The 14072-nt window shown below is 46.2% G+C and overlaps 2 protein-coding genes across 2 annotated transcripts in view; one reads left to right on the forward strand and one right to left on the reverse strand.

Annotated features, from left to right (window-relative positions):
• Positions 1–14072, reverse strand: part of LOC310874993 (nucleolar transcription factor 1-like) — a 499750-nt gene that overhangs the window by 268173 nt on the left and 217505 nt on the right. The window lies entirely within an intron of this gene.
• LOC310874989 (inactive rhomboid protein 1-like) overlaps positions 1–14072 on the forward strand; it is a 54328-nt gene that overhangs the window by 36859 nt on the left and 3397 nt on the right. Inside the window, exons 4-13 of the mRNA XM_083787980.1 lie at positions 6201–6438; positions 7475–7681; positions 8493–8615; positions 9252–9394; positions 10208–10462; positions 11239–11350; positions 12078–12152; positions 12555–12716; positions 13116–13216; positions 13400–13463. Of these exons, the coding sequence (XP_083644106.1) occupies positions 6201–6438; positions 7475–7681; positions 8493–8615; positions 9252–9394; positions 10208–10462; positions 11239–11350; positions 12078–12152; positions 12555–12716; positions 13116–13216; positions 13400–13463 (1480 nt within the window). The remainder of the gene's footprint in view (positions 1–6200; positions 6439–7474; positions 7682–8492; positions 8616–9251; positions 9395–10207; positions 10463–11238; positions 11351–12077; positions 12153–12554; positions 12717–13115; positions 13217–13399; positions 13464–14072) is intronic.

Below are 14072 nucleotides of genomic sequence, written 5' to 3' on the forward strand. Positions count from 1 at the left end.
AGGAAGGGGGGGGGGGGGGGGGGGGGACTTGCCACACTGCAAACTCTAATGGGGAAATGAAATGGACCTCAAGGGTTTTGCAGTGTACGTCTTTATGAGTCAGAGACTTTTCATGTGGAGGATCATCCATTGAAGCTGACAGCTCAGGAAGGAGTCAGAAGGATAAAAGCTGTACCGCGATAACATTACGCTTCTAATGGTAGGTGTGTATAGGCGTTTGTTACTGTTTGTTTTGTCTAAGATCACTGGAACAAACGTGCACACGTTGTGACTCTTACGTTCTGTCATGACTGAGCTTGTTCCAAATGTACACTGTGATAATTAATGTATGGTAACCAAATGAACCTCCATGGGTGTATTTGGTTCCAGTAGTACAATCTTAGTTAGATGAATACTGAGATTTTTACTGAGCGGTGTACAGTGATGTCATGTTCACTGTTTGTGAGTAGCTGAATGGGTGCAAATGTGTCGTGTGTTTGCCTGTGTGTGGGTGTGATCACTCTCATGTATGTGTGTAAGTGTATGTGTGTGTATTTCCTAGAGTTTCATGTCCAGGCATGTCCCATCGCCCTCTCTGCCTCCCTCTCTCTCTTTCTCTCTGTCCTGCTCGTGTGTACAATCCTTCCACTTTTCTTCTCCCTCTCGTTCTTGTTAATCTCTCTTCCTGTGACGGGCTGGTATGTTATTGGGGGAGCTGGTGTTTAGACACACACTAAACAGGAGAGAGGGGGGATGGATTTGGGGGCTCAGTGATACAAAGAGACCAAAAGTGTGACAGCAAGAGGCAGTGAGGGGAAGCGAGGAAGTTGAAAGATACCTGTGCGACAGAGAGAGACAGAAAAACATGTGACCAAGAGATGCTCAGAAGAGAAAACAGAAGGAGGAAAAACAGAGGCGGTGAGACAGCGACAGAGAAAAGAGAAGACGTGAACGAGAGACCGAAAAAAGAAAGACATTCCGCGCGCGAGACTGAGACAGTGATTTAGTCACCTGGAAGAGGATCAGAGCTGCTCCCTTCCTGTTGCCTAGTGGGTCACAGTCTCTTCATTCCAAGAAGACAGGGGGCTGTTGAGAGGACACACACACACATGCACGCACGCACGCACTCACACTCACACACACACACACACACACACCGCCAAAGAGAACAAATCTCTGCTGAGATCTGAGACGACATCCCAGCATCACCTCCCCTGGGATTGTCTGTGTAGGGGTCAACCTACTGTCTGAGATGCTCCAGCTGCCACTGAGACTACTGATGTACCCGTGTGTCTCTAACCCCTTTTTAAATCAACGGTCAACCCTGCCGCTCTTAGTTATAACAAGACCACCACCCTGAGTGGATTGTTTTCCCCCTGGCAACCCCCAGAGCCACCACTAACAGAGATCAACACTGGAACCAACGGTACTCATTATCAATGGACTCCATACGCCACTGAGGAGGAGTCAGTGATCAGAAGATAGGACCTTTTGGTGTCAGAGACCATCTCCGGGATCAACCTCCCTTGTCAAGGGATTCCCTTTTCTATATCTTGGGAGATCAACGGCAGGGATTAGCTGCTTGTCTCTGACCTTTGACCCCTGACGAGAGGGATTGCTCCTTGTGCAATCGCCAGACGCCGGAAAACATTAGTGCGAGGCAATCTCCAAGGCGTGCAGATACTGCCGTTGAACAGTCCGGGATCTGCTCTCGCTGTTCCGTATCAATCACCGTATAAGCCGGAGCTGGCCTGAATATTGTAAAATCCCCATAATGGAACCTTGTACAGTGTGACCCATTGTGGTCACATCCCGATGTGACCTGGCTGCGAGGAACAGCTTGAGGTTAGGGCTCAGATATGATGCACAGGTCACAGGGGTAAGTGAGGACGCTATGGTGTTGGTCTCTGGTACCCGACCGTGATGACCCTAACCCCCTCCTGGAGCTCTCTGGATAAGTGAGTGTGGTTCAATAATGTTAATAATGGTAATAATCGAATTCGAGATTTTTTAAATTATTATTGACATGCTCAAAGTGCTTTACATGCAGACAAATACCAATGTCAAGATGAATGTTTGCCTCTTACGTATTATGGCACTCTTAACTTGGCATCTGCACAGCTACTGTGGCATGACGTGCATGCTGTAAGCATGATGAGTCTTAAAGTTTGCATAGCAGCTAATGTATTTCCACACCACTCACATTAGTTATTAGTATTTTCAATAGTTCATTGTATATTGTTTTGGATTAGTGGTCCTAACGCCAGGGCTCCAATGAGTGCGTTGCGTTGTGTTTGGACAGCGTCAAAAAATGAACCGGGGCAAATGGGTCCCCAGACGCCGTCCAAGCGCAACCGTCTGCAGTGGAGCACCCTCCATTGATTAAAAAGGGAACATTCCCTGCGTTGACGATGATGCGACGCTGACAGACACCCGATGTCTCCACTGTGGAGACTCGGTGTAAGGAGCTCCACTGTGGAGTGGAGCTCCACTGTGGAGACCCGGTGTAAGGGGCTCCACTGTGGAGTGGAGCTCCACTGTGGAGACCCGGTGTAAGGGGCTCCACTGTGGAGTGGAGCCCCACTGTGGAGACCCGGTGTAAGGGGCTCCACTGTGGAGTGGAGCTCCACTGTGGAGACCCGGTGTAAGGGGCTCCACTGTGGAGTGGAGCTCCACTGTGGAGACCCGGTGTAAGGGGCTCCCCACTGTCTAACCAAGGGTGGTGAGTGATGGTTCAGTTGAGTGAGGAGCGCAGAGAACAAGATGACACCATGCAGGGCAGGCAGTATCACATCACAAGTTCTGAAATGTATTCCACACATGATAGAGAATATAATAGTATTGGACATATCATGGTGTGACTAGATGAGACAAGGAAAAGAACAGAATGAGTAGGAATAGAACAACAATCTTGTATCATTGTGCACAGTCTGTGCAAGTCTGACCATGGTCATGGTACAAGGGTATCAGTATGTGCTTACGCAGGCGAGAGTGATTCAACACGTACACATGCGCTGATCGACACGTTTTCTATTGGACTCTGATGCAGTTCAGAACTTCAGATTATCACTGAAATCTCTCTGCAACACTTTAGCGACGTTATATTTGTCCGAGACCAGAGAGTGGCAAAGAAAGGGAGAAGGCACATTAACTTTCAAGGAACCCTGGATAACGTCATCGCTAGACATTAGTGAAGCACCAAAACTGGCATCCTAATTGCATTTTAGTTCTTGATTGGCAATTGGTTACTGTTTGTGTCATTGGAAGGTATTTGGAGTTGTAGTTTTTGTGGGTGAAGCCACTGTAAGCTTGTCAGTAATAATGACAGTACATATGTAGCTTGTTACAGTAGCCTGGAGGACAGAGCTGGTGCTCACTGATGTGGCATTGTCAATTGCTTCCAGCTGTTTTAGTGTGGTTGTGTTTGGGTGGTTTAATAGTTCTGCTTGCTGTAAGACAGGTGTGCATGTCCCTACAAGACAAGCAGCTCAATATTGACATACAGACTCACGCACACACACACACACACACACACACACACACACACACACACACACACACACACACACACACACACACACACACACACACACACACACACACACACACACACACACACACACCCAACATGCACATTCCATTTGTGTATGCATGCACTTCCTCCCCACTATTCTACAATTACTGGGTGTTCTAAAAAAAGAATTGGTGTGTAGAGTAGTACTGCAGAAAGATAGCATGCAAGGTAGAAAATAACACGGTAAACACACAGTGCACCTGAGGCTGAGCAAGATGTTTGTTTGCAAACCCACCGAAAAAAGACACATTTATATGTTCGCTGGTATAGGCATACATATTTTATCTACATATTTCATATTTTTATATTTTTTCTTCTTCATAAATTATACTTATTTTATACTTAAAGTATTGAATTGTCGATCTACAAGCGCACTGATGAAAAATAAAGAAATGTTGCCTAGTGCTCCTTTGACATTTTACTAACCAAACCATTGGAAATCTAGCCTACAAAGGCTAGGTGTTGATGGATGTTTGATATTTGCTTTCGTCCTAATCACCTCAGAATTGTGTGAATGAATATGTGACCACAAAATAGTGGTGAGATGTACGTGTGTGATGGAAAAATAAAATAAACATTCTCCCCTGTCTGTCTTTCTTCATTCTTCCCACTCTCTTTATGTCCCTCCTACCCTCTTTTTTCTCTGCCTCCTGTTGAATATCTCCCTGATGCTTACAATTTCTTTCCCTCTATGTATTTCTCTCTCTATCCCTCTGTCTCTCCCTTCTGTGTCTTTCATACTCTCTCTGCTTGTCTCTGCAGCATCAAACTCCCTCTATCACCAGCCCTCTCTCCCCTTGTCTACCTACTGTAGGAACCGCAAAGATTTGTATTTACATCCGGATCTTCCCGGCGACCGTGAGAACTCACATATGAATCACTCTGACCTACTTTGTTTCACTCCATCTCACTCTAAGTGACTATAAGGGATGTCTCGTTAAAAACATTGCCCCTCTGGGAGAAAAACTAAATCAGAGTCGCAGGGTTCACCCCCAGCCCATCATCCCTGCCTTCTTGTGCAGCCTTAAAAGGCTCCCGCAGCTGGTGTGTTTCTCACTGATGAGGCCCCAAAGTGTTTATTACCACACGTTCTCTTGAAGTCTTCTCCAAACAGCTCCCCCCGTACTTGGCTCTGCTTCACTGAAATAACTCTTTCACCTCTCCTCTCCTCCTCTCTTCCTCTGACCATGTTTCATACTGCCTGGTACATTCACAAGTAAGGAACACACACACACACACACACACACATACAGAAATGATCAAATTACCCCTCAGGACCCTCAGGAGGGTCAGCAGCATTTGATTTACATGTAATGTGTAAAACTAGTTATCCACACATGCACGCACGCACGCACGCTGTGTAAGTGGGTCAGACGGCCCATCTGGCAGAGCACATCAGTCTCTTCATTTCCTGTCTTGGTGACACCATGACGTACAGTAAGAGGGGACTGACACAGACGCTGTGTAAGGACACAACGTCTCATTCACTCTGGATTTCCTCTGTTCCAGCTTCTATCATTATCAGAAATCATTTGCATGTAGATACCACTTAAATATTAGTTTGATGTTAGAACTGTGGCAGCCATATAGCTCAGTGGGAAGACAGATGTGTCCAATAATGTCCCTGAACAAAACACTGACCCCGGTGCTGTACGAATAGCACCCACTGCTCCTAAACGTTAGGACTGGTAAATGCAGAGGACAATTTCCAGGCACGAGCGCCAATGTACCGGGTGAATATCCCAAGAGCAAACACAAGGGGACACCGTTAATATCGTGTGCAAGAGTGGGATGAGTGTGCATTACAGGGAGGGAAAGCTGGAATGCATCAGTACGTCTTAATGCTGCGTGTAGACATGTTGCACAAGGAGCTTTATCTAGCGGCTGGGCCATGTTCTGTTGCTTTGTTGTTTTCTGGAGTCATTTAAAGGTCACTTCAGGAGGAGGGTTTGGACGGATCAACCCACTTCATGCTAGTCAACTGCAAATGGCACAGCTGCTGCGTACAGCGATAACTTACTTGTTCTTAAATGTTTTTGTATCAACAAATATGAGGCTGTTAAATTCTACTAAAAATGCAATCTTCTAACAACAGTTTTGACAGTCATAGTCATTGTTCACTGGGTCAAGGAAGACGTGGCTAAATAGGGTAGGTGCAAATTGCTGCTGTTGGGTGGAAACCTCACATTATCCAAAACTATAATTATAATTACAAATAATTGAATAATACAAATGTTTGCTACTTTTGTCTGACACTGTAGTTAGAATGACAAGATAGGGAATTGAGGTACGGGGGGACGGGGGACGTAAAAAGTTAAAATATGAAGTTTTCTGCCTGACAGCAACGAAATGTCACTCCTTAGCCTCATGTCCAAATTAAGGCATTACACTGCCTCCTCTAAACACTTTGGTCTATATAAATAAAGTTTATAGTGTGTGTGTGTTCCTCTGTTTAACCTTTGACCTCATTGTCTAACCGGGAAAAGGCTTGGCACAAAATGTTCTTTATTAGCAGAACCCTGCTTTACAGTCATACACTCTCATCCTTGCATCCATCCATCCATCCATCCATCCACCATGCACTACATCATCCATCCAAGCAAACCGATCCATCTCACCAAACGCTCTCCATCTCTCTGGTCCTCAGGGGTACGGCCGACTGGTTCGGGGTGAGTAAGGACAGCGACAGCACCCAGCGATGGAGACGGCGGAGCCTGCAGCACTGCAGCCAGCTGTACGGTGGCCTGAAGGCCCAGGTGATGAGGGAGATGGAGCTGTCCAGCCAGGACAACCTGTCGCTGGCCAGCACCGAGACCCCGCCTCCCCTCTACCTGCCCCCGCACCACCCCAGTCACCTCCTCCACCAGCACTATGGCATGCAGAGGGTACGGCCGCTGCACCTGGGGTGGAGGGCGGGACACACTGTGTGTAGAGGGATGTACAATGTACCAGCAAGAGGCAGAGATGTTGATCATGCATCCTTATTGCATGGGGGGGGGGATCTTATTTATTTTTGTTTGGGGGCTTTTTATGCCTTTATTGATAGGGAACAGTAGTCAGACAGGAAAGGGGGAGAGAGATGGGGAGTGACACGCGGCAGAGGCCGGCGGACTCGCGGCTCGCCGTCCGGCTGGCTTGGCAGCCTAGGTGCCCAGACGGTTGAGCTAACCATCTGGGCTACCATCTTATTTCTTTTTTAATTAAAATATATTCTCTTCTTTCTGTCTTTCTTTCTTACTTTATCAAGAATCAAGAATATATATATATATTTCTTACTCTTTTGCTTCCTTTTGAACTTATTTCCCTTTGTCTGTCTTTCTTTCTTTCTTTCTTTCTTTCTTTCTTTCTTTCTTTCTCTATCGTTCTTTCTTTCTTGTTATCATACACAGTCAAGGTGCATGCTTTACCTATTTGCATTGCCAAGGACTGCTTGGACCCGTGTGACGTGTGTCTGCTGATGTCATAACGTGTGTTCTGTGTAATGTCTCCCCTGCTGTTTCTCCTGCTGTGCACCGACTGTTTCCACCAACGTTGCAGTTCATTTAACTCCAGCAGGCGACTGCTCGTTGTCCAGTTTCACTACAAACATTCACCTGCAGCACCACAGCTACCCCTGCTGGCATAGAATCCAACACTAACACAGCCTTCACCTGTGATGTCCTCCCAACCCCCACCCTGACCCCACAAACAACACACACACACACACACACACACACACACACACACACACACACACACACACACACACACACACACACACACACACACACACACACACACACGCACCTACTGATGTCTCAATGCCAGTAATATTGATAGTTCACTGCCTGCCCTCAGGTTTGAAAACGGCACACATGCCAGGAAAATAAGTTTGCTTAATGGCATTTCCGTGCGTCTGCGTTTGGTTGCGTGTGTGTATAGATCGTGGACCCGCTGGCCCGGGGCCGGGCCTTCCGCATGGTGGAGGAGGTGGACGGCTTCAGCGTTCCTCAGACTCCCATCACGCCCGGCGCCGCCTCTCTCTGCTCCTTCTCCAGCTCCCGCTCGGCCCTCAACCGGCTGCCGAGGCGACGCAAGCGCCAGTCCGTCGCCCTCATGAGCCTGAAGGCCGCAGCAGCCCTGATGAAGGTGTGTGTGTGTGTGTGTGTGTGTGCGTGCGTGCTTGTGTGTGTGTGTCTGTCCTATCAGAGGATTCTAACCTGAGACAAACAGAAGACAGAGATAGACAGCATCCATATTGGAAATGGACCAGCTACAGTATTACTGTACGCATGTCACCCTCACTCACACTGCTGAATGTCTTCAGTGACAAGTATTCGTTTTTACATGCATTTCTTGTCAACAAAAACGTCAATCAAGCAAGCAATCAATCAATCATGCACATATGCATTATGCCTCTGCAGTAGACCTAACATGCGCGCTTGCGTGCGTGCATGCATGCGTGCGTGCGTGCGTGTGTAAAGGTTATGTAAACTTTGATATGTGTGTGTGTGTGTGTGTGTGTGTGTGTGTGTGTGTGTGTGTGTGTGTGTGTGTGTGTGTGTGCGTGTGTGTGTGTGCGTGCGTGCATGCGAGAGAGAGAGAGACATACTGTATACTAGAATAGTGTTAGATACGTACAGTGTGGATGCTCAGCTGGCTGGTGGATTTATGTCAAACTACAGACCCTAATCCTTGCAGCCAACCACCCGCGCACACATATACACGCACACACACGCAGTCACACACAGACACACACACACACACACACACACACACACGCTCTGATTCTCATACACATGTACACATAATCATCACTGTCACTTTTCACTATCTTTCATCGATCAATAAGGTACATTTTAATTTACCGACAGTGTGTGTGTGTGTGTGTGTGTGTGTGTGTGTGTGTGTGTGTGTGTGTGTGTGTGTGTGTGTGTGTGTGTGTGTGTGTGTGTTTCAGGGCCGGACCCTGCGTGAAAGCACTGGCGGGCGCTGTCGCAGGCGGAGCTTCATGCCTCCTAGTTTCTTTGAGGACGACACAGGTGACTTCCCTGATGAGCTGGACACTTCCTTCTTCGCCAGGGTAAAGTTGGCTTTACTTTAGCACAGCAAACTTCATCACGTACGTACGTAGCATGTCTTTTAATTGACTATTTTTCTTTCGTTTTGATTATTTTAGACTGTATACACATTGTAATCTAAAATAATCTAAACTCATAAACAACTACTCCCACCCCCCCAATTTAATTGTTGCCAATTCCGCCCCTGTTTATACTACAGTCACTTCCCAGTCACCGCTAAGTAGTTGGTCCTAAGGAGGGTGTGTAACCACATGTCTTCTCCGATACACAAGAAGTCACCAGCTGCTTAACGGGGCATAACAGGGCATAACGCATACAGAGGAACATGCTACTGTACTGTACTGTACCCCTCCCTTTGAAGCTCCCTGCTGAGCAGCGCAGTGACAGAGACCACCGTCCCAATGCCTTCCACCCGTCAACACCAATAAAGCGTGTTTACTGGACTGCCCGGCCATCACGCCGGAGGCACCGTGGAGGAGAGTTCACTTGGACACCCTCAAACTGAATTTGTATCGACTGCAGGCACGAGAGACCTTTTTCACTGAAGGTGCCCGTGAGGCCACTGACAATACCAACGTCACTCATATTTCAGAGCAGTGCAGTCCACAATTGACGTAACTGTGCTCTCTGGTGTATAGGAGGGTCTACACGATGAGTGTTCCATCTACACTGATGAGGTCTTTGAGACGCCGTCGGAAGCAGCCATTCACGAGGCGGAAGACTGCGACCTCACAGGAAGTGCCCTGGATAGGACTGAGCTGGAGAGGAGTCACCTCATGTTGTGGGTCTCACACACACACACAAGTCACACACACACACACACACACACACACACACACACACACACACACACACACACACACACACACACACACACACACACACACACGATCTAACAACTTCGCACCACAGCCAACGTGGGTGGCTGTGAGACAATAAGCCAAACAAGTTAGATCTGCTTGTAGATCTGCTGTTTTTCAATAGCTAAAGTATAACATCATGCACCACTGGCGCCTTTCCGTGCTATCGTAAAGCACATTTGGAGTTGTTGAAAACGGCTATATAAATGCAGTCCATTTGCACTTGCTCAGGGTGAATTATTATTATTGTCAGTAGCAGAATAAATTAAGCATTGATGCTTGCCATTTTCAGACCCATGAGTTAACAGAAAGGTCAAGTCAAGGTGTTTGACAGTTCAGTATAAAGAAGGCAGGGAAAAGCACTTATCCAATGAGTGTATCCCAAACTCAGAACAGCAGTCAAGCATGATGAAACCTAAAACCTACATGCTCCAGGTGAGGCTCGAATTCACAACCTCGGCATGAAATTCGTGATTTTGTCTCACTACTAGCTACTGTATATTATTCTTCAAACTGTGCCAGGCCCGTATAACTATGAGTCTTATGTATGGAAGAGAGATTCAAGGGATTGAATCAAAAGTAAAATCCTAATAACATTTAAAAACATGTTTGATGTTACATCTTACACGTGAATGAAGGTGTTTAATCCCCCTGACTCTACCCTCTCCCCCTATGCACTCCTTTTCTCCCTCCCTCCCTTCCTCCTCCTCCCCTCTTCCCATCCATCTTCCCAGGCCATTGGAGCGAGGCTGGCGCAAGTCCAAAGAAGGACCTTTAGTCCAGCCGAAGGTACGTCTGCGTCAGGAGGTGGTTAGCGTCAACGGTAGCCAGCCACGTGGCCAGCGCATCGTCGTGCCGGTCAAGAAGCTGTTCGCCCGGGAGAAGAGACCGTATGGCCTGGGCATCGTGGGCCGGCTCACCAATCGCACGTACCGCACACGCATTGACAGCTTTGTCCGACGGCAGATCGAGGACATGGACGACCATAGGTGCAGTATGCTATGGCAGCTGAAAAGGGCCCCGCAAAGGGTTATCTTGTGCTGGCCAGGACGATGATAAAAGAGGGTTGACTGATTAGATATGATGACATATTTAATCACGTCAAGGAGTTTGACTTTATTTTTCAAGTGATGATTTCAGCGTTTTTAGCACTTTTTTAACACAGCTCTTATTGGATTCAGACGTTGTTAATGTTCCCAAGAAATGGATTTTTAAATTGTAGGTTAATTGTGTTCCCGATATAGGCACCTAAGAATCCACCTAGTTCCAAAACACTTGTTTTACTACACAGTACACACACCATTGCCTTTATTTAATGTTTGCTAGAGTGAACTGTCTTCATCCATTTCTCTTCACAGAGAAGATTGTGTGCACATCTCAATGCCAGGTGCTATATGTCAGGCATCAAGGCAAACATCAAGGAAGAGAAAGAACATCCGCACACTAGTTTCTAGATTTCCAAGACTTACTTTATTTAGAGGCAACAAATAGCAACGTTTCGACCTACATATTCATCCTTTTCTCTGACTTCAGAAGAAGGGAAGGAGCTACGTTATTGAAAAGGTTTGGCTCCTGGTGGGTTTAAATATCACAGGTCACCGTTTGCTAAGTACTGCCTGCATGTTGCACTAACTGGAGCCTTTTGAGGCTTGACCCATTATAAGACCCGAGGCCAATTCTACAGATGCCTTCTCAATCTGTACTTTCACTTTCAAGATTTTAAATGCAGCTTAAAATTGTACGGTACTTGTGTGTTCTGTCCTAGGCCATTCTTTTCCTACTGGATCACATTTGTGCACTTGCTGATTACCATCCTGGCTGTCACTATCTATGGCATTGCTCCCATAGGGTTCTCACAGCACGAAACTGTGGACTCAGTAAGTACTGTACAATTCACTTGGGTTAGATTAGACAAGTAAGACGCGCAAACGCGTGAAGCGAACGCAGCTTGTGTGTGTGTGGTTGTGTGTGCGTGTGTGTGTGTGTGTGTGTGTGTGTGTGTGTGTGTGTGTGTGTGTGTGCGCGTGTGCGTGTGTGTGTGTGTGTGTGTGTGTGTGTGTGTGTGTGTGTGTGTGTGTGCTACAGCTGCGCCCTGTGTGTGTGTGTGCTACAGCTGCGCCCTCTGGTGGCGGGCGGGTGGTGTAACAGTGGGACAGACACACACACAGACACACAGACACACACACAGACATTCAGCCCTTGCTGTCATAGTAAGTGGCTCACTGCGTTCGCAATCACTGCGTTCGCAATTAGCTGTGTTTAATACCCTGGAACCACATGAGGTTCATGAACCCCAGCATCCCTGTTCTGGGCATGTCACAATAATTGGCCAACATTTGCCTAAAATTGGTAAACATTTGGCAAAAATAGCAGATCCATAAGGTCACAATTAATGTTCTGAGCTTGTAGATCGATGTATGCAGAACATATACACATATACACAAAGAACAAAACAATATTACATACATGAAGACATGAAGACATGAAGACAAGAGCAATGTCCACCATACAATACTACAATACCATACTGATAAACAATTGTCTGTGAATATATTTAGATTATAATTATTATAATAATCTTATTTTTGTCATTATCTTTTGCAGGTCTTACGGAACAAGGGGGTTTATGAAAATGTCAAGTTTGTGCAACAAGAAAACTTCTGGGTCGGGCCAGATTCAGTGAGTTCCTGCTGCTGTCATGATTCATCATCAGAATTCAATTATCCGTTAAAATACAAATATATAAATAGTCTACTTCAAACAGTGATGTCCCATTATCTGAGTGGAGATCTGAGTGTGTGCAGGGTTTCAGACACTTGAAAAAAGGAATAAGATGTGCATCCGTACAGTTTTTAGACACTACTATACACCACCTGATAGTTTCACTAAGTATCGCATTGTCTGGAATAGAAATCTGCATACGCTCAGTCCTTCACGATTCATCTCCATGTGCAAGGACGCGCAAAGAAGGGACTATCAAATCTATAATAATAATAATGATAATCCTTATTGATAATGATGACGAGTAATAATAATCAGTCCCATGGCCCATGCTTCATACACCATTCATTCATTCTGCAGGAGGCACTGATCCACCTGGGGGCCAAGTTCTCCCCCTGCATGCGGCAGGACCAGGAGGTTCATGTGCTGATGCAGGAGAAGCGAGGCAGGGAGAAGGGCTCAGGCTGCTGTGTGAGGAACGACCGCTCCGGCTGCCTCCAGACCTCCCAAGAAGAGTGCTCGGTTAGTTTTAATAAGGCCCTACTAGGTCAAGACCTACCTCTGCTTAAATTCAACTGAAGGAAATGTGATGTTTGTAATTGGAATATTACATGCATTTCTTTTGAACCGGTACGCACTCAAGCTGCGTCCATCAGGGATGGAGATATTGGCATTTTCATTCCCGCAAAGGTTTTTCCCTGGCCCTGACTACAATACCCAAAATAAAGTAAAATCCTTAATGTTAATTTATTCATTCGCAATTTTTGAGAGTGTAACAAATGTAACCAAATCCATTTGGTTACTAGTATACACTCAGAATTAAATGGGCAATGAGGGCTTTACTGTATATCAGCTCTGAGTTGGACGGTGTGTACCTTGTTGTACCTCTGACACAAGGGCTCTCTGTCTGTGCTCCTACAGAGTACTCTGGCAGTGTGGGTTAAGTGGCCTCAACACCCCAGTGCTCCTTATCTCGATGGTAAACTACGCCAGCATGGTGCAGTGTGCCACCAGGACCCACGGTGAGAACTTAACAGCTGTACAATTAAACGGGTTGGAAGTCATAACTCATAATATGTTTTCGTTGGGTCTCTGATATGACCATCTTCTGGTACAGTTGGGGCTCTGATACGACCATGTACCGTTGCTTTTGCATCTCTGAGCAGCTTCTTAATGATCGTCTCACTTGCCTTTTCTTCTCATAGGACTTGTCTGGAGCCTGCCTCAGTTTCACCTCACGAGTGGCCTGATGACATCACAAAGTGGCCTGTAGGTAGTAGGTACACAGTATTGATAGTGAGGGACGGTTTATCGTGCTTTGTCTTTAAGTGAGGCATTAGCAGTCCACTCCCTATTGCTGTCCATACAATTTAGTTTTAAAATATTTTAGATAAGGTTCTGCATTTTTGTAGTGCCTTTATCCAAAGCACATACTGTAAAAAAGAAAAGCCTTATTTTAACCAGCAGATGGCACTTTACCTGTCAATCATCGCCCCTTTGGGTGCAATTGTGGCCAGAAAACCTTACAAAAAATAAATAAATATTACAAAAACATTTATTTAATGTCACCAGACCTTTAAAACTCACATGCTCCAGGTGAGGCTTGAACTCACAACCTCGGCATCGCTCTACTGGTTACTGTCTTATAAGTACCGCGCGCTGACCGATTGCTCCACTGGAGCCTTATTGACATACTGTACAAATGGTTTCAAATTTAGCTCTGTTATCTTCTTAACCCATTCTGACCGGGCACCCATTTTGGTGTCGGCATCATGTTATGCTTTAGCTATTGAAAAATAGCAGATCTACAAGCTCATATCGCGCCACCGAGTGGCGCGATACGAGCTTGTAGGTCTGCTATTTTTGAAAAATCGAAGA

This window comes from Protomyctophum parallelum (genome assembly GCF_964188405.1).
Source record: "Protomyctophum parallelum genome assembly, chromosome: 17".
Lineage (NCBI taxonomy): Eukaryota > Metazoa > Chordata > Actinopteri > Myctophiformes > Myctophidae > Protomyctophum > Protomyctophum parallelum.